This window comes from Phyllostomus hastatus, unplaced genomic scaffold (assembly GCF_019186645.2).
Source record: "Phyllostomus hastatus isolate PE091 unplaced genomic scaffold, TTU_PhHast_1.1 phas_contig_113, whole genome shotgun sequence".
NCBI classification, from domain to species: domain Eukaryota; kingdom Metazoa; phylum Chordata; class Mammalia; order Chiroptera; family Phyllostomidae; genus Phyllostomus; species Phyllostomus hastatus.
In genome coordinates this window covers 14,817,051-14,844,940 of record NW_025333530.1, presented here as the reverse complement: position 1 = coordinate 14,844,940, position 27,890 = coordinate 14,817,051, and the positions used below count along the sequence as shown (strand labels likewise).

The following is a 27,890-nucleotide window of genomic DNA, read 5'->3' as shown; positions in this document are numbered from 1 at the left end:
AATATATATAGCAGGTCCCCAAATAACGTTCTTTCAAGATCATTTAATTAAAACGTTGATGAGATGACATGAGACCTCGTTTATATATAGACCAGCCTATGGTAAAACTGGTTTTGTTATATTATTTCACTTAAAGTCCCAGAACCTACTGATGACGTTAAGTGAGGAGTTGCTGTACTAAGTTCCAATAACTTTCCAACATCTTTTTGTAAAGATTATCTATATTTCATTTAGATAAAACAAGGCTTTAATTTTGCTATTAAAATTATAATATGCTCTAAAATGCACTACAAATACATCCAGGATGTAAAAGGAAATTAAGTTTAAAATCACTATCCAAATACCAAGCATTATGGTGGAAACAAAAAAGAGATTCTGGAAATTTTATGTCCAACATTAAAATTTTATGAGGCAAACCTGCTTGATGTAATTTGTGTGCCTGAAGCTGAAAAAACCTTTTTAGTGTTTTGAGGGCCCAAACATGAATCCCGAGTTCTCATCTAAAAGGTTGTCAATAGAACTTAATCTCTCCAGGGATTAAGCCCCAGATTATACTTCATCTCTCCAGTGTGTGAGAAGATGCTTTAAATCAAATTATCTAACAAAAAGGGAAAAAGAAAAAACTTACTGTAAAAGACTGAGGGCACAAAGTGCACTAAAAATATTTTACTAGCTCGTGTGGAACAAAAGAATTTCTCCTACTTCATAAATATTCACAAACTGTAGTGATAAAGTAAGATTTAGTGGAGTCAGAACTGTGTTTTGTCCCATCCTCACCCACATTAATTTTTCCCATGTCCACAATAGTTGAGAAGACAAAGATAACGTGTCTGGGGGCAAATAACAGGTCCTAAAGCATAACCCCTTCTTACTGAGATATGCCACATACACATTTTACTTCACCTGAACAATCATTTGCTCGAAGACCAAAAGCCTGTGTTCTTTACAACTCGTTCACATTTTCCCAATACTCTATACACTGCATATACTCAATCTCAATGACAAATGGACACACTTAGGTTCTGTGGAAGTAGTGGAAGGTCTCAGGGACACCTGGATCTATAAAGTAGTGTTAGAAGTTACTTCTTTCTGTTCCATGCCGCCTTTCTAACTTTCCTGTATCTCCCCTTCTCGAACAAACAAAAAAAATTGGTTACGCCAATTTTTCGCACCCATGGGTATGGCTTTCGAACATTAATGGCCTACGGAACACCGATGATGGGAGGCAAGCTGATTGCAGAAGGGAATGCCTGGAGAGAGGTCCAGCTTGCTGAGCCTAGGCACCCATAGAACAAGCTGGACTTTTGCGCCGAGAGCCGCAGCGTGGGGTCCAAGCAACACCATTTCTAGGTTCTCGCAGAGCAAAAACTCCGGCCAGTTCCAGAAGCCGGATCTCGGCAGAGGAGGGTGCCCAACTGTGGGGGTGAGGGGTGTGGGTACCACGACAGAGGAACAAGAATCAGGTCCCTCGGATAGCCCAGGAGGTTGGGCAGAGGGCTGCTCCCGCGAGGAAAGTGCCGGCTCCCGGCCGTCCGGGAAGGGCTCCTCTGGCCTGAGCACCAGGCCGTCATGGAGGCAGAGCTGGCGAGCGAGGCCCGACCCGGGAATTCGGCATGGCTCAAATCTTACCATAGTGAGGACGGTGGTGGGGCGTACTCGCGCTCGCGTTCCACTGGGGCTAGGGCTGGGACGAGGGGAGAGGGAACACCGGCTGCTCTCGACCTGCTGTCCCCCCTGACAGAAGCCGCTGCCGCTTCACCTCTTGCCAAAATGGCGGCCCTGAGCCACGTCTCCAACCGGAAACGGCGTGGGTCAAAGGGCGGAAGGCGGGGCGACAAGGGTAGGGGAAATTGTGCGTAGTTGACTGGGTGGAGACTTGGCCGGAGAGGCCAGGAACCTTTAGTAGCACTGGAAGCTCAGGCTTCGGCCTCTTCGCGTTTTGTCAGCACTGTCTTTTAATTTGTGGCACCTGTAACAGTTTATAATGCTCTCAGCCACTATATCATTTAATATATGAAATAACCCAGTGTGCTTAAGGGACTAGTATCAGAGTATGTAAAGAACTCTTACAACTCAATACAAAAGACAATCCAAGTTTAAAATGGGGAAAATAGACATTTCTCCACAGTTTATACGTATAGCCAGTAAGCACAGAAAATATGATCTATATCCTTAGAAAAATGCAAATCAAAACCACAATGAAATACCACTTTATCCTCACTAAGATGGATACAATAATAATGTTGGTAAGAATATAGAGAAAATATAACCCTCATCCACAGCTGGCACAAATGTAAAATAATGCAGCTACTTCAGAAATAGTTTGGTAGCTCCTCAAAAAGTTAAAACATATGACCCAGCAATTCCAGTCTTTGGTATATATACCTAACAACATTAAAAACAAGACCAGCCCTGGCTGATGTGGCTCAGTGGATTGAGTGCCCACCTGCAAATCAAAGGGTGGCTGGTTGGATTCCCAGGGCACATGCCTAGGTTGCAGGCCAGGTCCCCAGTAGGGGGCGCAGGAGAGGCAACCACACATTGGTGTTTTTCTTTCTCTTTTTCTCCATCCCTTCCCCTCTCAAAAAAATAAATAAGCAAAATCCCCTGGGGCTGGTGTAGCTCGGTGGACTGAGCAGCAGCCTGTGAGTCAAATGGTGGCTGGTTCGATTCCCAGTCAGGGCATATACCTGGGTTGCAGACTAGGTCCCCAATGGGGAGTACATGAGAGGTAACCACACATTGATGTTTCTTTCTGTCCTTTCCTTTCCCTCTCTAAATAAATAAAATATTTTAAAATAAAATTAAAATTCTTAAAAAGATGTCCACACAAAACAGTGTACACAAATGTTTATACAGGTATTATTCATAATAGCCAAAAAGTAGAAACAATCCAGATGCCCATAATAAGTGAATGGAAAACAAATGTTATACCAAGGACATGAGGTTTCCCACAATGATAATGGGAGGTAAGCTATAAATCCAAGGCACATTTCAGAAACATGTGTGAGGGCACAAGCAGTTACAAAGCAGTTTAACCTCAGCCGCCACAAGGATCCAGTTAATGTTTACAGTGGGATCCTCCGTGTTAATGGCAGGGTCCCGGGAGGTTGGGAGCCTGGGTCATTTTGCCGGCCCTGGATCATTCTTTGTTCTGTCTGTGGCTCCTGGTGTTGGAATTCAGCATTGGACAAGCTCTCTGGTATGTGGGGAGGAAAAAAAACTTTTTTAAAATGGTGAATCATAAAAAGGTATAACGTACTGATTCATTATACAACATGGATGACCCTTGAAAATATTATGTTAAATAAAATAAGTCAGTCACAAAAAAAGACCACATCTTGTATGATTCCGTTATATGAAATGCCCAGAATAGGTGAATTCATGGAGATAGATGTAGGGCTGTAAGGGGTGGGAGAGGGGAGGAATGGGGAATGAGGTTTGCTTTTTGGAGTGATGAAAACATTATGGAGTTGGTTACATCTTTTTTTTTTTTTAAGTGTGCAGGAATCAGAGCAGTTACTGTGCTTATGTTCATTTTGTAGGTGAAGAAAATGATGACAAGCCCTGGCTAGGTGGCTCAGTTGGTTGGAGTTTCATCCCATACACCAATAGGTTGCAAGTTCAATCCCAGTCATGGCACATACCTAGGTTGTGGGTTCAAGCCCCAGTCAGTGTGTGAACCAGTGGCTTTGACGAGTTCCTGAGGCAGCCTATCAGTGTTTCCTTTTTTTTTCTTTTAAGATTTTATTTATTTAGTTTTAGAGAGAGGGGAAGAAAAGGAGAAAGAGAGGGAGAGAAACATCAATGTGTGGTTGCCTCTCATGCTCCCTACTGGGAACCTGGACTGCAACCCAGGCATGTGCCCTGACTGGGAATCAAACTGGCAACCCTGTGATTGGCAGTCCATGCTCAATCCACTGAGCTACACCAGCAGTGCCAATATTTCTCTCTCACTCTCCCTTCCTCTCTCTCTCAAATCAATAAACACATCCTCAGGTAAAAATTTTTAGAGTGATGATAAGTTTAAAAATTTACCCAAAGGTCTAGGCCAGTATATAAAGGAAACAAGTGTCAAATCCAGTCTTCTAATTTTGTTGGTATAGGTAGTTCTCCCATGGCAAATGTCAGGCTTAGAGCATACGTGATTCAGCAGTTCTTTGCTATATTACTTCCCTATATAATTTTATCATGGCTAACTCTATAGCATTTTTCCACTGCTACAATAGTGGGTAAACAGCAAACTTTTATTGAGTGCTTATTTTGTGTAAAGTACTTTATACATATTACCTCTTATCCTTTACAATAATCTAGATCAAGATACTGAGGATAAAAAAAGTTAAGCACTTGCCCAGACTCAACAAAGCTAGTAAGGGATAGAACCAGAATTCAAACCCAGCTTTTCTCATCTTGACACACCTGCTTCTGTATATCTCCTGTGTGTTTCATAATGTTTACTGAGAACTTACAGTATACCAGGCATTATTCTACTCTCTTCTTTCTCCTTTTCTCCCCACTCTCTAAAAATAAATAAATAAAATCTTTTAAAAAAGAAAAAGCTCTGCCTGGCATGACTCAATGAATTGAGTGCCAGCCTGCAAGTTAAAGGGTCACTGGTTGGATTCCCAGTCAGGGCACATGCCTGGGTTCTGGGCCAGGTCCCCAGTTGAAGGTGCATGAGAGGCAACCACACATTGATGTTTCCCTCTCCCACCTTTCTACCTACTTTCCTCTCTCTTAAAATAAATAAATAAAATATTTTTTAAAAAAGAAAAAGCCCTGGCTGTTGTGGCTCAGTGGATTGAGTGCCCACCTGCAAAGCAAGGGGTCACTGGATCAATTCCCAGTCAGGGCACATGCCTGGGTTGCAGGCCAGGTCTCCAGAAGGGAGCACATGAAAAGCAACCACACATCGATGTTTCTATCCCTCTCTTTCTCCCTCCTTTCCCCTCTAAAACTAAATAGAGAAAAAACCTTAAAAAAAAAAAAGGCCAATATACCAGGCACTACTCTAAATATTTCATACAGATTATCTCATTTAATCCTCACAAAAATTCTCTGAGATAAGAAGGAAACATTAATTAATATTTTTATTTTATAAGGTATAAAGAGGAAAACTAATCTACCACAGGTCTCAGGGCAAGAGAATAGCAAAGCTGTGATTGGAACAAAGGCTGTTCGACTTCAGAATCTGTACTCTTAAGCACTGCAGTATAGAATTCTCACTCTTACTCATTTCAAATCTCCAGTGGCTTTCTAGTAGAATCATTACAGAGCTTCCATATTGTAAAAGGTTGCATGTCTGAAAGGGTATACTCATATGTCAAACTGCATTATTTACTTTTGTTATAAAAGTACATATGTTAAAAAGGGACAAACAAGTTCTTAATTTTAAAAAAAGTAAAAATTATGCCTGAAATTATTGTTTTATTTTGAAGGCTTCCAGGGTCTTCAATGTGGACCAAAAGGTTTCAAAGGCCAATTGATATGGATTCATTGGAAATATGACATTAACTGAACTAAATTGTATGAGAAAATCACCTCTGCAAGCCTGCTTTGTAAGTACCTTAGAGGCAGTATGTCATAATGGTTAAAAGCCTATAGTTGGGAATTAGATTGATCTGTGTTTGACTCCCATTTTCAGCACTTACTGAGTGACTTTAGGCAAGTTCCTTTAATTCTCCTAAGCCTCGATTACCTAATCTGTAAATTGGCAGTAACATCAATCTCATCAAATTGTGAAGTAGATAATATATTAATAAATAAGATTATGTAATGTAAGTGTTCCTACATAGAAAGTGCTCAACAATACGTATTTATTGTTTTCGTTAATTTTATTTATTTTTAGAGATGAGGGAGGGAGGGAGAAAGAAAGGGAGAGAAAGGTTGATGTGATCTGTTGCCTCTCCTACAACCAGGGACAGAACCCACAACTCAGGCATACACCCTTACCAGGATTCCAACCAACCTTTCCTTTGCAGAAAGACACCCACCCAACAGAACCACACCAGTCAGGGTAATACATATTCATTATTATTAGCAATAACAAATGGCAAAAAATATTTTATTTTTAAAAGATTTTATTTCTTTATTTTTAGACAAAAGGGAAGAGAGGGAGATAGACAGGGAGAGAAACATTAATGTTTGGTCGCGTTTCACAGGCCCTACACCAGGGAACCTGGCTGGCACCCCAGGCATGTGCCCTGACTGGGAATCGAACCGGTGACCCCTTGGGTCACAAGCTCACTGAGCCACACCAGTGGGGTGACAAAAAATTTTTTTAAATGTTTGCAGTTCCATTTTCAACCAGAAGTGTCTCAGAAGATGAGTTTCTCATTCTCCTTTTTAAAGACACTTTGCTGCTTTCCTCTGGCAGGTTTTCAGGGTCAAATTCCCAATATTCTTTTCTTTGTTTCTCTCCCTCTCTCTGACTTCCAAAACTTCCTATGTCTGTAGTTTAAAAAAAGTATATTTGAGCCCTGGCTGGTGTAGCTCAGTGGGTTGAGTGTGGGCTGGGAACCAAAGTGTCACAGGTTCGATTCCCAGTCAGGGCACATGCCCAGGTTGCAGGCCACGGCTTCCAGCAACCGCACATTGATGTTTCTTTCTCTCTCTTTCTCCCTCCCTTCCCTCTCTAAAAATAAATAAATAAAGTCTTTAAAAATATATATATATATTTGTTCCTTACATCTTTATTCACTTATTCCATCATTCATCCACCCAATGAGTATTTTTAAAGCACCTAATTTATGCAACACACTGATGCTATGATCTTCTTCTTAATGTACATAAGATTTATTTTTTAAAAAGATTTTATGTATTCATCTTTAGAGACAGGGGAAGGGAAGGAGAAAGAGGGAGAGAAATATTAATGTGTTCTTGCCTCCTGCACGCCTCTGTACTGGAGACCTGGTCCACAACCCAGGCATGTGTCCTGACTGGGAATCGAACTGGCAACTCTTTGGTTTGTAGCCCACACTCAATCCACTGAGCTACACTAGCCAGGGCCTAAAGATCTTAGAAACTGATGAGACACAGAGCCTTCCCTAAAGAACCTCAGTCTTCTTTAGCAAATAAAAGTACGGACACCGATTAAACTGGAACCTCAGATAAATAAGGAATAATTTGTTAGTGTATGTCCCATGCATTGAATACTGTTCAGGGGAAGAGCTATAATGTAATATAAATGCTAAAAAAAGTTGTGGGACTATTCCTTAGAAATTTTGCTTAAATTCTGATTAGACTGATTTAGAGGTACTGCATGACCAATGGTACTTCTCCTAGGGAGGAACCTAAATTCATCACCCAGCTTTGCCACTCGTGGCCGCTGGATGCCGCCACAAACGCATTAAACGCAACTACTGAAACCATAGACAAACAGGAGACTTGATAGCCCAGAGAGGCTCCCCGCCACCCCACCCCACCCCCCGCCCCGCCCCGCCCCGCCCCGCCCCGCCCCCGCTGAGTCGCTCTAGATCCTAGGATCCCTTGCTGGAAGGCAATTGACCCAAGAATGGAGAAGGTCTCGCGAGAGTGAAAGCCTGTCCCGCGATTTTAAGGTTTATTTATTTATTTATTTGTACTTAGCGACTAACAACAGGAGGGTTGCTCCAGGTAGAATCCCTGAGTGGCCTGGCCGGAGATCCGAGTGAGACCCCAGCCGTAGGCCGGGGTTCTTTCCTTATAGAGGAGACGGATTCAGAGGGGCTACAGGTAATTTGTACTCATACTAGCAGAAAGAGAATTTCCCTCCCAAGAGGAAATTAAGATGACTCCCTTTCCCTTCTTCCAATCGCCCCCCAATCTTTTCACATCTCCATGACAACCGTTCCTTCTTTCCTTTCTTCACCCCACCTCCCGCTTCTTTTTCTTCGGGATCTGACCTGCAAGACAAGGGGGGGGGGGCATGAGAGTGATGCTTTCAGATTATTGGATGGGACCGAGAGACTGGAGTTTGCCCTGTTTTCCGGCAAACAAGGTGACTCCAGAGACAACTCTTTGTAGAGCCTCTACAGCCTTCCCGGAGAAACCTCGACAGCCTTGGGAAAACTGGCATAACCTGAGGAGAGAGTCGCCATCTGCAGATGAACACTGTTATGCCACCCACTGTAGGTGTATCTTAACAGCTTTGGGGAGCTTGTGCAGAAATTAGCTGTTTCCCTCCACGATTCCCTCTTTCCTCAGCCAGCTTGTCAGCAGTTCCTATATAAGGGCTGCAGCAGGTTGATTAACTGCTTGACCTAGAACCAAGACGCCTTAAGGAAAGTTTGAATGGGGGTGAAAGTTTCATGTAAAAATGATGCGTTGAGTAAGGAGGAGGACCAATGCTGGTTTGGAATCGCAACTCTCCACGGAGTGCTTAATATCTCATAACATGAGCTATGTAATCATGTCTCCTTTTGCTTAGACCAAGATTGTTGAGAACCAGACATATGATGAGCGTCTAGAGATTAACGACTCCGAAGAGGTTGCAAGTATTTTTACTCCAACCCCAAGATACAGAGGTAAAAGAGGAATTAGGAAGAAAGAAGAAAAATGGTTCTCAGAACAAAGCAGGAGGGATTCATGATTGTTTCCATGAAATTCCTATTTTGTAATAGCAAATGTTTGCTTTCAGAGTCGTTACTTCACTTCCATTGTTTCTGTTTTCTACCCACTTAAGGGGAAGAAAAGACAGCCACTTAGGTTTCAGGATTCTTCCAACCTGATTAGTGTTCCCAATCACTATTTACTTCATGATACTGTTCTGCTCACCATCTGCTGGGGAGGAGGAGTATCATTTTTAAAAATGTATTAAAACGGTTTTTCTCACTTTTGAAGATGCTTCAATAATCTGCCCTTAACCTACAACTCCAGTAAAAATCTCAGTGGAATATTTTAAGAGGACTTGACATCATCATTTATCCAACAGTGCATTTTTTGAATGCATACTATGTGCCAGCCTTATGCTTGTCACTGCACATTGATTCTGCCCTCCTGATGCTTGTAATCATGGGAGACAGATAACAAATGAATAAACAAATGTAATTACAAATGTGATAAATGCACTGATGGAGGCAAAGAGTTTGACGTTATGGAGAATGATGGTGACCAGTGGGATCTACTAGGTTTTCTTTTTACAATTTTATTTATTTTTTAGAGATAGGGGAAGGGAGGGAGAAAGAGGGAGAGAAACGATCCTCTCACTCAATTCCAATTGGTGACCTGGCATGCAACCCAGGCATGTGTCCTGACTGGGAATCCAATCAGCAAACTTGGTTCCAAGGCCAGAGCTCAACCCCACTGTTAGAGTAGCCAGGGATGACCTAAGGCATTATTGAGACTGAAAGATGGGAAGGATCCAGACACTGAGGAAAAGTAGGCCAGAAAAAACGAAGAGCAAGTGAAATGTGAAAAGGCCCTGATGCTAGGAAGAACTTGTTAGTGTGAAGACTTGAAAGAGACCAGCATATGGTAGGAGGGAGTGATATCAGAGGAGGCAAGCAGGAGGTAGGCAGAAGGCATAATAAGCAGAGCTTTAGAGGCTGTGCTGCTGTTATATGTGGAATGGATTAAAAAGTGAAACTAGGAAACCAGGTGGAAGAAATGTTGCAGTGGCTGATTTGAGGTGACAGTGGCTTGGGTGGGGTGAGGAAGTTGGGAATAGCGAGAGGAAAAATCACTAAGACTTGCTGATGGATTAGATTTGGCTCTTGAGTTAGGAATCAAGGGTGATATTCAGGGTTGTTTGTTTGTTGTGGTAAATACACCTAATATAAAATTTGCCATTTTAGTCCTGATTGGTGTGGCTCAGTTGGGTGTCCTCCCCCAAAGCAAAAGGTCACCAGTTTGATTCCCAGTCAGGGCACATGGCTGGGTTGCAGGTTTGGTCCCAGATGGGGCACATACAGAGGCAGCAGATTGATGATTCTCTTCTCACATCATTTTTCTCCCTCTCTTTCTCCCTCCATTCCCTTGTCTCTAAAAATAAATTTTAAAAAATCTTTAAAAAAATGATAACCTTTTTTAAATGTATAATTCAATGGCATTAAATAAATTCATATTGTTATGTAGCTATCTCTACTGTTTTCAGAACTTTTTCATCATCCTGAACAGATGAAAAATACCTATTAATTAATAACTCCCCATTCCCCTATATTTCCTACCTACTTTGTCTCTGTGAATTTGCCTATTGTAGCCTATTGTAGTAGAATCATACAATATTTGTCCTTTCGCAATATGGCTTATTTCACTTAACATAATGTTTTCAAGGTTCATCCATGCTGTAGCATGTATTAGAATTTCCATTTTTATGGCTGAATAATAGTCCATTGTCTATATAGCCATGTTTGCTTATCCATTCATCTCCTGTTGGACACTTGGGTTCTTTACATCTTTTGGCTATTATGAATATGTTGCTATGAATATTGGTGTACAAGTTTCTGTTTGAATCAATGCTTTTAATCTGGTGGGTATATGTATACCTAGACACCCAGGTTTTTGACTTGACCATATTTTTAATCTTGCCAGCTATGGACATGATAATTTATTTTTATTCTGGGCAATTTAGTACGCTGGAAAATGGTGTTTAATTGTCATTTTATTTGATTTAGAAATCATACCAGTTATCATTTTACATTTAGTTGTGAATATTTTGGGTTAATTGTTCAGAATATTTTTATTGCTCTGTGGGCACTGATTCAGGTTTATATTTGTGACTATAATTTGACAGAAGCTATGTAAGTTTCTTTCATGTAAGTTTTTTCATTTGATCCTTATAGTAGTTTTGAGTGAAAAGTATTATTGACCTCATTTAGAGATGGGAATACTGAGACTCAGAGAAGTTAAGGGATTTTGTCCAAGTGATAGAGTTGTTCTTCAAACCCAGTATTCTGACTATAAACCCAGTACTCTTTTCACTTTACTAATTACTAACCTCATTTTACCAATGTGCAACTAAGGGCAGATTTTATACTATTTATGTAACAGCAAATAATCAGTTAGCGTAATGTCTAACCCCATGACTTAAGCACAGTGATGCTTAGTAAATATATATTGAATTGACAGAGCCATGACTAGAGTTTAGTCTCCTATCCTTTAGGTAGATGTTCATATAAACTGTGTTCCATAAAGTGGTTAGATTATAATATATTATAAACTAAAAGTATTTGTCTTTAAAAATCATTTTAACAATAACCTAAAGGGAAAACTTTTCTCTTAAGGACTTCCTCATTCTGCCCATCCTCCTAACAAGACTATGGCTGATAACAGCAGTGATGAGTATGAAGAGGAAGATAACAAGGTGTGGTATAACCCATGGCTTTTTGTGGAATTTCTACTTTTATTTTTTTTTTTTTAGTAATTAGAGATGACACTGGTTCAGTAGTAAATATTTCTTGAATATTCACCTCTAGTGGTTGGGTACCTCTGGGCTCTTGGAGGACAATCGGGAAGATCAAGCCTTAAAATTTTGATTCTTCTTCAGGAGTAAAGACTACTATTACAGCTGACTTTTTGGTGAGGAATTTCATATAATGTAGGCCAGTGTTTTACAAACTTCACTGATCATAAGAACCAGTTGGGAGCACTTCATTTTTTGAAATGCAGATTCCCAGTTTCCATCCAGAATTATGGAATCAGAGTCTTGAAGGTAAAAGCCTGGGAATTTATATTTTTAGCAAGCACTCCAAGAAATTCTCTTAATAAAGCAAGTTTGGAATTATGGTTTTAGGCATTTGTTTATTGTCAACAACTTGTGATACTGCCAATATTTTGTGAAAGAGACTTTAATTTTGAAGTCTTAAGACCCAAGTGTCACTTTATTGTCATTCTATGAATGTAGAAAATCACCCTATTTCTGAGACAAAGGCAGAAAGATGCCTACAGCTCTAAAAGTTGCAGGTGCTCTGTTTAATAACCATTGTGTTCAGCCTTATCACATGATCCAATGGTTACATTTTAGTTGTCCTTTAAGAACAGGAGCTTTTAAAACTCTAGTGAAGAAGAATATTTGAAGCAATGCAGAAAGCTGTAGTATTATAAGCTGATTTCATAAAAAGCCTAAGCGGTAACATTTTAAGGTAGCACCACTTTGTGATTAGTGTGCTGTTTTAACATCTACAATGTAATGTTTTAACCCACAATGTAATTTTTAAAGAATTTGTGATATATAAAGTCCCCTTTAGCCCTAGCCAGGTAGCTCAGCTGACACACCAGAGCATCATTCTGACACACCAAGATTGCGGATCCTCTCCCCAGTAGGGCACACCTAAGAATCAACCAATGAATGCATAGAAAAGTGGAACAACAAGTCAATGTTTCTCTCTCTCTCAAATCAATAAATTTTAAAAAATGTTTTAAAGTCCTCTGCCTTTAGATCAGGGATTTGCAAAGCAAACTTTGAAGAAGCAGACAAAAGTGAATAATTTTCTTAACTTCCTAATTTTATATATTCAGCCAAAGTTTTTCTAATCGTCATCACAATGTGGTCAATATTCAAGGCTCACTTGTATTTCCAATTTTGTATGCACCCAGAGTCTGCAGAAAGGTTCCATTTTTTAATCTTTTTTTAAGATTTTATTTTTATTTTTAGAGAGGGGACGGGACAGAGGGAGAGAAACATCAATGTGTGGTTGCCCCTCACACACCCCCTACTGGAGACCTGGCCCACAACCCAGGCATGTGCCCTAGACTGGGAATAGAACCCACCACCCTTTGGTTTGCAGGCTGGTGCTCAATCCACTGAGCCACACCAGCCAGGGCTGAATAATCTTTAAACTGACAATATTCTTAAAAAGCTCCCTTTGCTAGATTGCTTCCCCTGTAACCAAGTATAATTTTGGCAGATTTTATATTAAGAAAGAACACAATAGGAGATTTTTATTAATTGTATACCAATAAGGCTTAGTCACTGAATAAATTCTGCCACTGTGTGTCATCTGTCACACATACTATAGATTAGTTAAAATATAGTTTTATAGCCTTGGTTGGTGTGGCTCAGTGGGTTGAGCACCTGCCTGCAAGCTGAAAGGACTCCAGCTCAGTTCCCAGTCAGGGTGTGTGCATAGGTTGTAGGCCTGGTCCCCAGGTAGGGGCATGCAAGAGGCAAGTGATCTATGTTTCTTTCACACATCAATGTTTCTTTCCCTCTCTTTCTCCTTCCCTTCCCCTCTCTAAAAATAAATAAATAAAATCTTTAAAAATTACATTTTTATTTATGTATAATAAATCTTGACCAAAAGCAGTTTTGATGTCTTATAATGTGTCACAATTTTATGTTCCAATAGCTGTTTTACCATACAAGAATGTATACTAACCTCAGTATAAGCCATATAGCATATGGAAACCAAGCTTCCAAACTTTCTTTTAAAGAGGGCCAATTGGTCATCCTTCAGGTCCTAAGTGAGGGCATTCTACAGGTTCCAGGCTACAGAGGCAAAGGCACGGACCCCATCCCAACTGCCCCTGCAAGCCCCAAGTACCATCAGACCCCTGCTCGTGGACTTGAGAGGGTGGGATGGTGCATAGAGAACCAGAAGCTCAGAAAGGTAGGTTGTAATGCCAATAATAGAAGAGCCTCTTATCTTGAGAAACAATGTATAGTCATTGTGTTTAACTTATGAGGGAAAGAAAGAGAAATAGGGATTGGTTAGATACCCACTGAAGAAAATGGAAATAGAAAACTCATAGTTCCTGGAACTGTTGTTCAGAATTCAGGCAGGGAGCCCTGACTGAGTAGCTCCATTATAGTGTTGACTTGATATGCCAAGGTTATGGGTTTGATCCCCAGTCAGAGCCGGGCACGTACAAGAATCAACCAATGACTACATAAGTAAATGGAACAGCAAATTTTCTCTCTCTCTCCCCACCTCCACTCCTCTCTCCCTCCCCCACACCCACACTCTCCCTCTTCTTCTCTAAAAAACAGTTTAAGAAAAAGATTTCTTTAAAAAAAAGTTCAGGCAGGAAGTTGATTATGAACTCTTTTTTCATTACATTTTATGTATTATGCTACTACAGTTGTCCTAATTTTTCCCCCTTTTCTCCTCTCACCCAGCACCCCCACTTCCTCAGGCAATCCCCACACCATCATTCATGTCCATGGGTCATGTGCATAAGTTCTTTGGTTACTCCATTTCCTATACTGTAATTTACATCCCCATGGCAATTCTGTAAACTACCTATATGTTTGTTTGTTTGTTTGTTTGTTTGTTTGTTTGTAGAGAGAGGGGAAAGGAGGGAGAGGGAGAAACATCAATGTATGAGAGATACATCAATCGGCCTGCAACCCAGGCATGTGCCCTGACCGGGAACCAAACCAGTGACCCTCTGGTTTGCAAGCTAGTACTCAACCCACTGAGCTACACCAGCCAGGGCCCTATTTGTACTTCTTAATCCCCTCACATCTTCACCCATTCCCCCACACCTCCCTCCCATCAGGCAACCATCAAAATGCTCACCATATCCATGATTCTGTCTCTTGTTTGCTTAGTATGTTTTTTAGACTAATTGTTGGTACATAAGTATTTATTGTCATTTTATTGATCGTAGTTTTGATCATCTTTTTCTTATATAAGTCCCTTTAACATTTCATGTAATATGGTTTGGCGATGATGAACTCCTTTAGTTCTCTCTTGTCTGGGAAGCACTTTATCTGCCCTTCAATTCTAAATGATAGCTTTGCTGGGTAGAGCAGTCTTGGCTGTAGGTCCCTGCTTTCCATGACTTGGGATATTTCTTGCCAATCCCTTCTAGCCCACAAAGTTTCTTTTGAGAAATCAATCAGCTGACAGACAGGCTTATGGGAACTACTCTGCAGGGGCTACTGCTTTTCTCTTGCTGCTTTTAAGATTCTCTATTTATCTTTAACCTTTGGCATTTTAATTATGATATATCTTGGAGTGGGGCTTTTGCATCCATCTTGTTTGGGACTCTGTGCTTCCTGACTTGCATATCTATTTCCTTCTCCAAAATAGGGAAGTTTTCATTATTTTTTCAAATAGATTTCCAATTTCTTGACTTTTTCTTCTCCTTCTGACACCCCTGTGCTGTGAATGTTAGAATGCGTGAAGTCCCAGAGGCTGTTTACAGTAACTATCCTAATTTTTAAATTCGTTTTTCTTGTTCTGATTGGTGTTTTCTGCTTTTTTATGTTACAAATCATTGTTTTGATTCTCAGCTTCATACACTCCACTGTTGTTTCACTGTAATTTGTTTTTTATTTCAATTAGTGTATCCTTTGTTTCTGAGTGGGACTTCTTTATGCTGTTGAGGTCCTCACTAAGTTCCTTGAGCATACTTATGACCAGTGTTTTAAACTCTGCATGTGATAGATAGCTCATATCCATTTCATTTAGCTCTTTTTCTGGAGTTTTATTCTGTTCTTCCATTTGGGCCACATTTCTTTTTCTCATTTTGGCAGCATCCCTGTGTTTGTTTCTATGTATTAGGTAGAGCTGCTATGACTCTCTCTCTGGTAGTGTGGCCTAATGTAGTAGGTGTCTTATAGGGTCTAGTGGCACAGCCTCCCCTATCACTCAAGCTGGGTACTCGAGATACACCCTTTGTGTGGGCTGTGTGAGGTGTACCCCCCTCTCGTTTTTGAGCCTTGATTACTGTTGGCAGGTCAATGGGAGGGATTTACCCGTGGGAGGGATTTACCCAGGCCGGTCAGCTGCAAGTACCAGCAGGGACCACTGACTACCAACCTCCACCCTCCATGGAAGATCAGCTGTGTAGGGGCAGGGTGATGGTGCTCTGATGTGGTCTATAGCTGTGTACTGGTACATAGGCTCTGAGATTTTCTGGGTGGTACAGGCCAAGGTCAGCCCCACCTGTGTTCTGCCCAGAGCCACCCTGCCTGAGCTATAAAGTAATCTGAGGTGGCTGCTACTTGTGGTGGGCTTGGAGATTCCCAGGCAAAGACAAGCAATAAACCTAGGCTGTCTGCTTCTACTGCAGGGCCTGGGGACACTTAGCAAGAGGTACAGGGGCTGGAGGCTCACTGAGACTGGCTGTTGCTTGTTTGAGAGGATTTAAGATGTGAAGCATGAGCCAAGACCAGCCATTCATATGGAAAAGCAGCTTGGGTGGGCACATAAGTTGGGCAAGGCATAGTGTCTGGGGATCTAGAGGGCTGGGTAAACAGTGTTAGTGAGATTGATGGAGTCTTGAATATGGTGCCAGACTGCTGGCTCTGTGGCTCTGTGCAGGGAGGTTTCCAAACAGGGTCAATCACCTTTGCTCACCTTTCTTTCTGGGAGAAAGCTGTCCCCCAGCTCTCACCTTGATGCCTGACACTTCACTTCCTCCCCATTTGCCATTGGTACCTTTCGAGCCTCTACCTAGGTGCTGGAGCTCATTAAATAGTGAGTCTGAAGAGTCCATGTGTGGGTTCTTTAAGAGGAACTTTTTGAGGCTCCAGAAGTTTCTTCCACTGACGCAATCCCTGCTGGTTTTTGTAGCCAGAAGTTTTGGGGACTTATCTGGCACTGCTACCCTGGACTGGGGCTGGTACTCTTTGCTCTCAAGATATCCTTCCCGAGTTTTTATCCACAACATAAGTGTAGGATCAGCCCGTCGGGTGTTTCCACTCCTCCTTCCACGTCTCTTTCCCTCCTACCAGTCTGGATGGATGTGGTTTCTTTAACGCAATAGTTGTCAGACTTCCATTCAGCTTGATTTCTGATGGTTCTGAGTGTTGGTTGTTCTATATTTTAGTTGTAATTTGGATATGGTTGTGTGAGAAAGTGAGCCATGTTTGCCTATGCTGCCATCTTGGACCGAAGCCTTGACTTTCTTCTTTTGATGGTTACTCTTACTCTGGGTAATCTTGCAAATTAAATATTAAATTTCCTCCTTGGGATCTTTGTGAGTATTAAGATTTCCTCAAGTTTGTCTTCCCCACTTCATTTTACTTCATTCCCCGTTTCCTTCCAAAATAACAATTTAGAGTTGCTTTCTCCAAAAGTGCCCAAATTTTATAGTTGAACCTACTGGATAGTTTATGCAGAGGTCTTAGGATCTCCTTAGTAATAGTTAAAATAGATATATATCAGATAAAATTTATACTCAAACCTCAAGCAGAGAAATAGAATATGGTCATAGAAATGGTGACTGAGTTTGCATGAGTAGGAGCAGAAGGTGGTTCTCAAGGCCCTTCCGGGGAGTTCTGCTTTTTCTCCAGTAATGTGGTGCCGGGTGGCAGGGTATTGGTTAGAGTCCTAGGAGCGAACTGGGCATAGGTACACTAAATTTTTCTTTATATGGGCCTTTCTTTGCCTACCCTACCCTACCTCAGGAGAAGAAGAAGACCTCTCAGCTGACACCTCAACAGGGCTTTAGTGAAAATGATGATGATGAGGATGATGACTCATCTGAAACTGATTCCGATGAAGAAGATGATGATGAAGAGCATGGAGCCCCTCTGGAAGGGTGAGAAAACCACCTTTGTCAAGGAGGAAAACACCCTTTTCAAAACATAGATTAGGAGGATATCAGTTAAAAGTGAAATTCCAGCATCTCTGTTGATGTCTGTTTAGGATTTTCACATCTCAAAAACCCACTATAATGCATTTTCATTCTTTTCTGGCTCCACTGCCTCATTGAGTACCATGATGTTACTTGCACTATTTGAAACATTTGTGGGCTTAGGGTTCATGAGGCTGAATAAATCTAAAAGATGGTCCCTGACTTCAGGGAGTTCATATTTTGGGGAAAAGAAAATAAATTTATGTACATACCAAAGCATTTCTATTTGGCAAGGAAAACATACAGGTGGAGGAGTAGAAAACTTTAAGTTCAAATTCTTTTTGGACAGGCGGAGAATAGGTAGATCAACACTGAGACAAAGTGTTCCTAAATGATGCTTAAGTTAAAAACCTCTTACCCTGTTCCAAACCCTGGTGTTAGATTAGTTATGATCTACCCCTATAGGTTTTAATCAAAGTGGATTCTAAGGCCCATCCATTTAAAATGTAATTACTGGGCCCTGGCTGGTGTGTCTCAGTGTATTGAGTGCCAACCTGTGAACCAAAGGGTCACTGGTTTGATTCCCAGTCAGGGCACATACCTGGGTTGCAGGCCAAGGTTCCCAGTAGGAGGTGTGTGAGAGGAAACCACACACTGACCTTTCTCTCTTTCTCCCTCCCTTTCCCTCTCTCTAAAAATAAATAAATAAAATCTTTTACAAAATAATAAAATGTAATCACTGGTTAAATAAATGATGGTGTAACGAATCAGTAGAATTCTATCCAGCCATGGAAAAGAATGTGGCATCACCCTTTGCACTGGTAAAGAATAATGTCCAAGAGATGCTGCTAGATTTTTAAAATGTATAGAAGTGTTTATGTTTTGCTACCATGTGTATAAAACAAATACTACATAAACTATCTGTAGGATTCACTAAGAAACTAGTAATAGTGATTACTTTTGGGAGGGGAACTTGGTGGCAACGGAGACATAACTTTTCATTGCACCTTTTATTTTGCATCCTGTGCATGTATAATTTATTAAATTAGTTGAAAAAAAAATAGCTACCTTTGGGTTACCCACTTGCAGGAAGACCTTAAGTAAATGAGGAAAGTTAATACCAGACTGATTTTTCATGCTTCCCAATTTACTTTATGATCATAAATTATAATCAGGGAAATGTAAACCTTAAGTCATTAATCTACTTAATTTTTTATTAAGCAACTCTCTCCAGAACAGCCTTATGAATAACATCCAAAGTCACTTATATATTTTATCAATGTTTATTACATTTTACTTAATTATAATTAATGTGTTGTATTTTTTAAAGATTTTATTTATTTATTTTTAGAGAGAGGGGAAGGGAAGGAGCAAGAGAAGGAGAGAAACAATGTGTGGTTGCCTCCCGAACACCCCCTGCTGGGGACCTGGTCCTCAACCCAGGCATGTGCCCTGACTGGGAATCAAACTGGTGACCCTTTGGTTCACAGGCCCACTCTTAGTCCACTGAGCTACACCAGCCAGGGCTGTATGTATGTATGTATGTATGTATATATGTATTACTGTACACATTTCATGTGTCAATACAAGTATTTTTTAGTAACTATGCAGTAGTGAACTTGAACATACCTAACCATTACTCAAATGTTGGATATTTTATTTGTTTCTAATTTTTTAATTTTATGAAAAACACTGTGAAAAACATCTTTGTAAAAATTCCTTTTTGTCTTGGGGCAAGCTATTTGCATACTAGAAATTAATATCTTATTCCATCTTTTCTCTTATCCCTTTTATTCAAAAAAAGGGAAAACAATTTCTGCTAGTGTGAAACTTTTAAAAATTATGTTGGATTTTCTGCAACTGTATTCTTCTTTACTGTCAGAGATAACTGAGAACTAATTTTAATCAATTTTATTTTATTTTATTTTTAAGATTTTATTTATTTTTAGACAGAAGGGAAGGGAAGGAGAATGAGAGGGAGAGAAACATCAATGTATGGTTGCCTCTTGCACTCCCCACACTGGGAACCTGGCTTGCAACCCAAACATGTGCCCTGACTGGGAATCGAGCCAGCAGCCCTCCGCTTCACAGTCCAGTGCTCAATCCACTGAGCCACACCAGCCAGGGCAATTTTAATCAATTTTAAAGTTGCCTTGCAGACCACCCAAGAAAGGCAGATGTGGAGCAGAAACTAGATTCAGAGTCATGTGCTCTGTAGTAGTGGTGACATAGGCCGAACCAGGGCTCAGCAACATCTGCTCTTCACTGGCTACCTTGAATCATATTTTGCTTTCCCCAGAGCCTATGATCCTGCAGATTATGAGCATTTGCCAGTTTCTGCTGAGGTTAAGGAACTCTTCCAATATATAAGTAGGTAAGTATTAGGACTTCTTAACCTAACCCTCCAGGCCCTACCTTGCCCTTTCCTACCTCTAGTCTGAAATAAGGCCATTCTCCTTAGATTTTTAAACCTGATAGTAAAGTGAGTTTCTCTGTTCCCATCTTCCCTTGGCAATATCTCCTAGGTATACACCTCAGTTGATTGACCTGGACCACAAACTGAAACCTTTCATTCCTGATTTTATCCCAGCTGTTGGGGATATTGATGCATTCTTAAAGGTACAGTCAGAATATCCTAAAAATGAGTCAATAGATGTTTCTTTTGACCTCTCTATTACTCTACCAGTTCTTCTTTTTTTTATATACTCTTTTTTTTTTTTAGGATTTTATTTATTTATTTTTAGAGAAGGAAGGGAGGGAGAAAGAGAGAGAGAAACATCAATGTGTGGTTGCTGGGGGTCATGGCCTACAACCCAGGCATGTACCGTTACTGGGAATCGAACCAGCAACACTTTGGTTCACAGCCCGCGCTCAATCCACTGAGCTACGGCAGCCAGGGCTCTACCAGTTCTTCTAATTTTCTTGACAAGGATTGGCTACCTTGAAACATATTTTTCATTTCATTAGACTTCTCTTTTTAAAATGTAATTTAATTTTCTAAAGTTTCTTCACATTATTTATTGTATTTTTTTCTCATTAGAGTTCTTAAACTTGCTCTCTACTCCATATTTTATTCATTGCTATTAGGTAATACTTAATCATCTCATTATATGCTAAAAATCTGTCATAGATCTGTCACCTAATTATCCATGACTTCAGCTTTATATTTAAGATCATGCATGTTTTTCTAGATAGAATTTTAGTACAGCATGTTATACAGGCATGCTGTTTTTCTTTTTTTAAATCCTCACCCAAGGATATGTTTATTGATTTTATGTTATGTTATTTTATTTTTTAAAGGTCAATTAATTATTTATTTTTAGAGAGAGGGGAAGGGAGAGAGAAAGAGGAAAAGAAACATCAGTGTGTGGTTGCCCCTCACATGCCCCCTACTGGGTACCTGGCCTGAAACCCAGGCATGTGCCCTGACTGGGAATCGAACCAGTGACCCTGGGTTCATAGGTCGGTACTTAATCCACTGAGCCACACCAGACAGCGCATATTTATTGATTTTAGAGAGAGAGGAAGACGGGGAGAGTGAGAGAAACATCGATCGGCTGCCTCCTGTACGCACTCCAACCAGGGATCAAACCCACAACCTAGATATGTGCTGTGACCAGGAATAGAACTCACAACATTTTGGTGTATGGGATGATGCTCCAAGCAACTGAGCCACCTGACCAGGGCCAGGCATGCTCTTTAATACTAGTAATAGTGATGAACCAGATGAGTTCTTCCTCTTCAGCTTATTGGAATCAAGATGTGCGGCCTTTTTATATTCTTCTCATGTTTTTTCTCTGTTTTCTCACTTTTCTCCTAACCAGGTCCCACGTCCTGATGGAAAGCCTGACAACCTTGGCCTATTGGTACTAGACGAGCCTTCTACAAAGCAGTCAGACCCTACAGTGCTCTCACTCTGGTTAACAGAGAACTCTAAGCAACACAATATCACGGTAAGACACTAGCCCAGTACGGGCCCCAGCTGGAGAAGCTGGAGCACAAGCCTTGCTGGTGTTTGTTTAGTTGACTAACTTCCTGCTGACAGGGATGGTTGTGGCTTCAGGACAGCCCTATCTTTTATATAACAGTTTTATTGAGATATAATTTACCTACCATAAAATTCACCTTTTTAAATCATAAAATTCAGGGATTTTTGGTATATTCACAGAATATACTAACAATATTCATCATCATCTAAGAATATTATTTTTTTATATTTCCAAAAAGAAATCCTGTACCCATTAGTAGTTACTTCTCATTCTCCCCTGCTCCCAGACCCTGGTAACTACTTCATTTTTTTAATGATTGAATAATATTCCATTGTATGCACATATCACATTCTGTTTATCCATTCACCATTTTCCACTTTTATTAATTATGCTGCCATGAATATGTACATGTTTTTGCATGGACATATATTATTATTCTTTTGGATATATATGTAGGAGTGGGGTTACTGGGCCATATGATAACTATTGAGTATTTTGAGGAACTGTCAAAGTGTTTTCCAAAGTGACTGAACCATTTTACATTCCCACCAGTAATGAATGAATGTTTCAATTTCTCCACATCTTCATCAGCACTTCTTACTCTCTTTTATTTTAGCCATCCCAATAGATGTGAAATGGTACCTTATTATAGTCAGTTCTTTCTTATTGATCTGCCCCTTTCCCATGGTGCTAGAAAATTTTATCAGGGTTTCCTATAATCTCTATGTGGCTGCTGTCAGTCTCCTCTTTTTATCAGCTATTTTGTGTGTGAAATAGCACTTGATGAGTCATGCTATAAAAACAGTACCACTTAAGTGCCATCAGTCAGCCTTCCCCTTGTTTTTCTAGCAACACATGAAAGTAAAGAGCCTGGAAGATGCAGAAAAGAATCCCAAGGCCATTGATACATGGATTGAGAGCATCTCTGAGTTACATCGTTCTAAACCCCCTGCAACTGTCCATTATACTAGGTAAGAAATACCACATTCTTCACCACTGTAACCCATAGTAACTTTCACCACCTGTGAACCCATTGCTTCTGAGAAGAGGGCCCAAAGCCTCAGGACATCATTGATCAGCCTGAGGTCACAGGGATCCTGGCAACTACTGGCTGAGATTGCAGACATAAAGGTTGTGATTTATCTGGTATTGTTACTTAGCCAGCTCTTCTAAACTCCAGGCCCTGGGTAAGTTTGGTTTGCCCCTCTGTGTTCACCTGAAATCCCAATGTGCCAGATTCAGAACCTCCCTTCATCCTGATCCAAAGGTTGCTGGTGTCACTTGTCCATGTTTCTTGTTTATATTTACCTTTGTACTTTTAGGCCAATGCCTGATATTGACACGCTGATGCAGGAATGGTCCCCAGAGTTTGAAGAGCTTTTGGGCAAGGTGAGTGAAATGTAGCAGGATCTAAAAAAGTATGGCATTCAGTCTAGGACCCAGTGTTTTCTCTTCTCCTGTATTGTCATTATTAACTTATTAGTTGATGTATCGTACACAATCGGAAATGTACATGTTGATTAATTTTCACCATCTGAACACCTCAGTGTAAATCAATACATTAGATAAAAAAACAGAACATTACTCCCATGTCCCCAAATAACCATTATCCTGATTTATAATAGTGTAGATTAGGTTTGCCTATTTTGCATTTTATCTAAATGTAATTGAACTCTTTTGTGTCACATTTGTTTTGCTCATCTATATTATTCATTCATATGGAGATTCATCCATATTGTTTCATACATTGTTGTACATTTTTCTCAGTATCGTACAATATTGTCTTGTTTGAATATGTGACAATTTATCTATTCTATGGTAGCCATTTGGGTAGTTTACAGTTTTGAGTTATCACAAATACAATATTACTACAATATTACAATAATATTTCTGTGAACATTGTAACATGTACCTTTTAGTGAACATGTATATATGCTTCCTGCATTATTACTTTAGACTCTACCTTTTTCCACAGAGTTATTTATGCTGTTCTAAGAAGCTGATGCCCTATTCATAATTACCCCAAATTTAAAAAATACAGGAATAAATTTAATAAGAATTGGTAAGATTTTTTTCTAAAAAATTATAAAATTTTAATGAAGGGCAGACACAGATTTGAATGAATGAGGAGTCATGCCATGTTCCTAAACAGGAAGATTCAATCTTGTAGCACTATCAGTTTACTCTATAAGTGTACTGCCTTTCAATTAGGATTTTAATTGCTTTTTTTAGAAAATTAAAATTGGTAATAAAGTTTATCTGAGAGAATCGGTTTTTAAGACTAAAACTAATCATAGATATTTTAGGAAAAAATAATGGAGGATTTACCCCATCAGACATTAGAAACACATTTTAGCCCTGGCCAGGTAGCTTAGTTGGTTAGAGCTTTGTCCCCAAATACCAAGGTTGTGAGTTCCATCCCTGGTTAGGACACATATAAAAATCAACCAGTGAATGCACAGATGGGTGGAATAATAAATCATTGTGTTTTTTCTCTCTCTCTCAAATCAATAATAAAAAGAAGAAAAGAAACACATTATAAAGCTATAGTAAATAAAACATTGGCATAGGAATAGAAATAGATGAGTGGAACATAAGAATCCCGAAACAGCCCTGGCTGGTGTGGCTCAGTTGATTGAGGTCTGGTCTGCGAACCAAAGGATCCCTGGTTTATTCCCAGTCCGGGCACATGCCTGGGTTGTGGGCCAGGCCTTGAGCTGGGTGCGCACAAGAGGCAACCACACATTAATGTTTCTTTCTCTCTTTCTCCCTCTCTCCTCCTCTCTTTAAAAATAAATAAAAATCTTAGAAAAGGAATCCAAAAACAAACCCATGGTGTGTAAGAAAGGTAGTATTTTATTTTATTTTTTTCGAAGATTCTTTTTTTAAAAGATATTATTTATTTATTTTTAGAGAGAGAGGGCGAGTGAGAGAAAAAGAGAGGGAGAGAAACAATGATATATCAATAGGTTGCCTCTTGCAAGCCCCCAACCAGGAACCTGGCCTACAACCCAGACATGTGCCCTAACTGGGAATCAAACCAGCAACTTCTTGGTTCACAGGCCAGCACTCAATCTACTGAGCCACATCAGCCAGGGCATTTTAAATGGAGATACACTGGGTTGTGATGAGACAACTGACTAGCCATTTGAAAAAATTTGGTTTATGCTCCAAACATGTGCATACATGAATTCCAAATGAATTAAGCAATTAATGTAAAAATAAAGTCATACTAGTACTATTTTAAAAAGTGAGACAAATATTTAATACTGTTAGGGTAGGTAAGTGTTTCTTAGCATAATAAGAAACTTAAAAATTATAATGGGAAAAGTGTGATAGTTACCATAAACAAAGTTAAAACAATAATAGACTGAGAAAAATTATATATATATGTAACAACACTACTAATACAAGCAAAGAGCTATTACATGTGAAAAAAAGAAAACTGGCCCTGGCTGGTATATGGTATAGCACAGTAAATTGAGCACAGGCCTATGAAGCAAGGGGTCACCAGTTCGATTCCTGGTCTAGGGCACAAGTCTGGGGTGCGGGCCAGGTCCCCAGTAAGGGGTGTGTGAGATGCAACCACACATTGATGTTTCTCTCCCTCTCTCCTTCCTTTCCCCTCTGTCTAAAAATAAATAAAATCTTAAAAAAAAAAGAAAAGAAAACTGAACAAAGAAGATTGATAAGTCTTTCCTGGCCATCATTTTAAAACTGTTACACCAACTCCCCCATGTTCCCCACCCTCTTTTACTCCTCTTATAATATATACCTTCTAATATACTATATATTTTACTTATTTTGTTTTTTGTTTCTCCCAACTAAAATATAAGCTCTATGAAAAGGGAGGTTTTCTTTTTTTGTACATGTTTATTGAGGAATCGTAAAAGCAAAGAATTTAAGGATAATCTCTTTTTGCCTTACAGAATTTTAAAGCTGTAGCTGAGGAAAAATGTCTAGTGAGGGAATTGAATAGGAATACAATGGAATATTATTTGGCCTTATTTTGCTCTGCTATGAAGAGATATTAATGACATGTTGTTAAGTGAAAAAAGGAAATTGCAGAATTATATGCACTCTGATTTTTATAAAAAGAGAAAAATTTTTAAGAAGCTAATTTTTTTAAAAAAGTATTTTTATTGATTATGCTATTACAGTTTTCCCAATTTTTCCCCCTTTATCCTCCCTCCACCCTGCCCTCCCAACCCTCCAGCATTCCCCACCCCCTTAGTTCATGTCCACAGGTTGTACATATAAGTTCTTTTGAGTCCCCTGTTTCCTATACCATTTTTTACCTTTCCCCATCTATTTAATGCCTACTAATTCTGCTTCTTCCCTGTACCTTTTCCCCCCATTCCTCCATACCCTCTCCCCACTGAACTACCTCTATGTGATGTCCATTTCTCTGATTCTGTTCCTGTTCTGGCTATTTGCTTAATTTTTGTTTTTGTTGTTTTTCTTTTCATTTAGGTTCATTTGTTGATAGTTACGAGTTTGTCATCATTTTATTGTTCATATTTTTAATCTTCTTTTTGTTAGATAAGTCCCTTAATGCTTCATATAGTAAGGGCTTGGTGATGATGAACTCCTTTAACTTGACCTTACCTGGGAAGCACTTTATCTGCCCTTCCATTCTAAATGAAAGCTTTGCTGGATAGAGTCATCTTGGATGTAGGTCCTTGCCTTTCATGACTTCAAATACTTCTTTCCAGCCCCTTTTTGCATGCAAGGTTTCTTTTGAGAAATCAGCTGATAGCCTTATGGGAACTCCTTTGTAGGTAACAGTCTCCTTTTCTCTTGCTGCTTTTAGGATTTTCTCTTTGTCTGTAATCTTGGGTAACTTAATGATGATGTGCCTTGGTGTGTTCCTTTTTGAGTCCAACTTCTTTGGGACTTCCTGGAAGTCTACTTCCTTCGCCAGATTGGGGAAGTTTTCCTTCATTATTTGTTCAAATAAGTTTTCAATTTCTTGCTGTTGTTTTTCTTCTTCTGGCACCCCTGTAATTCAGATATTGGAATGTTTCAGGTTGTCCCAGAGGTTCAAAAGTCTCTTCATTATTTTGTATTTTTGTTTCTTCATTCTGATCCAGTTGGATGTTTATTTCTTCCTTTTGTTCCAAATTGTTGCTTTGAATCCTGGTTTCCTTCTTGTCAGTGTTGGTTTCCTGAATATTTTGCTTTATTTCAATTTGGGTATTTTTCATTTGGTTTTTCATTTTTTTGACCAAGCTCAATCAGATCTATGAGCATTTTGATTACCAGAGCTTTAAATTCTCCATCAGTTAGGTTGGCAATGTCCTCATCACTTAGTTCTGAGGTTTTGCTGTGTTCTTTCATTTGGGCCATATTTCATTGTCTTGGCACACCTGATAAGTTGTAAGGGACAGGGCCTTAGGTGTTCACCCAGTCAGGGCAACCCTCTTTGCTGTGCTGCCTGTAGGGGAGGGGCCAGAGAGAGAGCAATGCAGCTCTCCTGCTCGTCTCTAGTGCACTTTCCAACAGACTCTTGAGTCAGACTGGAAGTGTCTCCCACTGTGGCAATCCCAGCCGGAGCTGACAGTCAGCTTTGAGTCTCAGTTTCCCCCTTAAGTCAGTCCCTCCCTGCACAAGTCCGCCTAGCTCGGCAGTCAGCCCCGCCCCTCAGCCGCATTGCCAAGGTTTTTCTGCCTTACCCCTCGTCTGGTTGATTTTTTCTTTATTTTCTTGGTTGTCGGAGTTCCATGCAGTTTGATTTTGCTGGTGCTTCTGGTTGTTTATTGATTTTAGATTGGTTGTTATCCTCCTTTTGGTTATGAGAGGAGGCGAAGGGTTTCTACTTACTCCTCCATCTTGGCCAGAACGCTAATGGTTTTTAAACTTATGCTAAACTTGTTTAGACCCGGACCCTGTTACCTGAGATGTCATGTCCAGTTCTTTGATGTACAAGGACCATTAGGCATTTTGCAAAAAAATATTTATTTATTTTGTAGAGAGAAGGGAAGGGAGGGAAAAAGTGGGAGAGAGACATTGATCGGTTGTCTCCTGTATACTCTCCAACCAAGGACTGAACCCACAACCCAGGCATGTTGCCTGGAATCAAACTGGCAACTTTTCACTTTGCAGGGCAATGTCCAACCAGCTGAGTCACACTGATCAAGGCAGGACTATTAAGCCTATTAATACCAAGTAGTTATCAATATTTGGATATAAACTAGTACCAATTTCTTCTTTACAAATACACACAGGAAGATAGGACAGCAGTATATTTTACTTAGAAAATTTTTTGGTTCTGTTAGATCATCTGCTACTTTGGTGGTTAATACATATGACCAATTCCATTTTAATAATCAGAGAAAAAAAAGCATGTTGTATTATTTGCTAGGGCTGCCATAACAAAGTACCACAGACAGGGTGGCTTAAACAACAGAAGTTTATTTTATTTTTCTCACACTTCTGGAGGCTTGAAGTCTG

General features: G+C 39.9%; 2 protein-coding genes across 14 annotated transcripts in view; one reads left to right on the top strand and one right to left on the bottom strand.

Moving 5' to 3' along the window:
• The window catches only part of ARCN1 (archain 1), a 36,957-nt gene extending 35,169 nt beyond the window's left edge, over window positions 1-1,788 (bottom strand). For both annotated transcript variants that reach the window (XM_045838932.1, XM_045838934.1), the window contains exon 1: window positions 1,630-1,788. In XM_045838932.1, the coding sequence (XP_045694888.1) occupies window positions 1,630-1,632 (3 nt within the window). In that variant the 5' untranslated portion in view covers window positions 1,633-1,788. The remainder of the gene's footprint in view (window positions 1-1,629) is intronic.
• A 5,703-nt stretch (window positions 1,789-7,491) lies between these two features.
• The window catches only part of IFT46 (intraflagellar transport 46), a 31,157-nt gene continuing 10,758 nt past the window's right edge, over window positions 7,492-27,890 (top strand). For 3 of the 12 annotated variants that reach the window (XM_045839427.1, XM_045839414.1, XM_045839364.1), the window contains exons 1-11: window positions 7,578-7,713; window positions 8,005-8,108; window positions 8,408-8,504; window positions 11,202-11,281; window positions 13,374-13,526; window positions 17,279-17,412; window positions 19,748-19,822; window positions 19,974-20,067; window positions 21,273-21,401; window positions 22,287-22,408; window positions 22,760-22,826. In XM_045839427.1, coding sequence (XP_045695383.1) covers window positions 8,085-8,108; window positions 8,408-8,504; window positions 11,202-11,281; window positions 13,374-13,526; window positions 17,279-17,412; window positions 19,748-19,822; window positions 19,974-20,067; window positions 21,273-21,401; window positions 22,287-22,408; window positions 22,760-22,826 — 975 coding nt within the window. In that variant the 5' untranslated portion in view covers window positions 7,578-7,713; window positions 8,005-8,084. The other 9 variants (XM_045839372.1, XM_045839379.1, XM_045839368.1 and 6 more) reach the window with 9 other exon arrangements.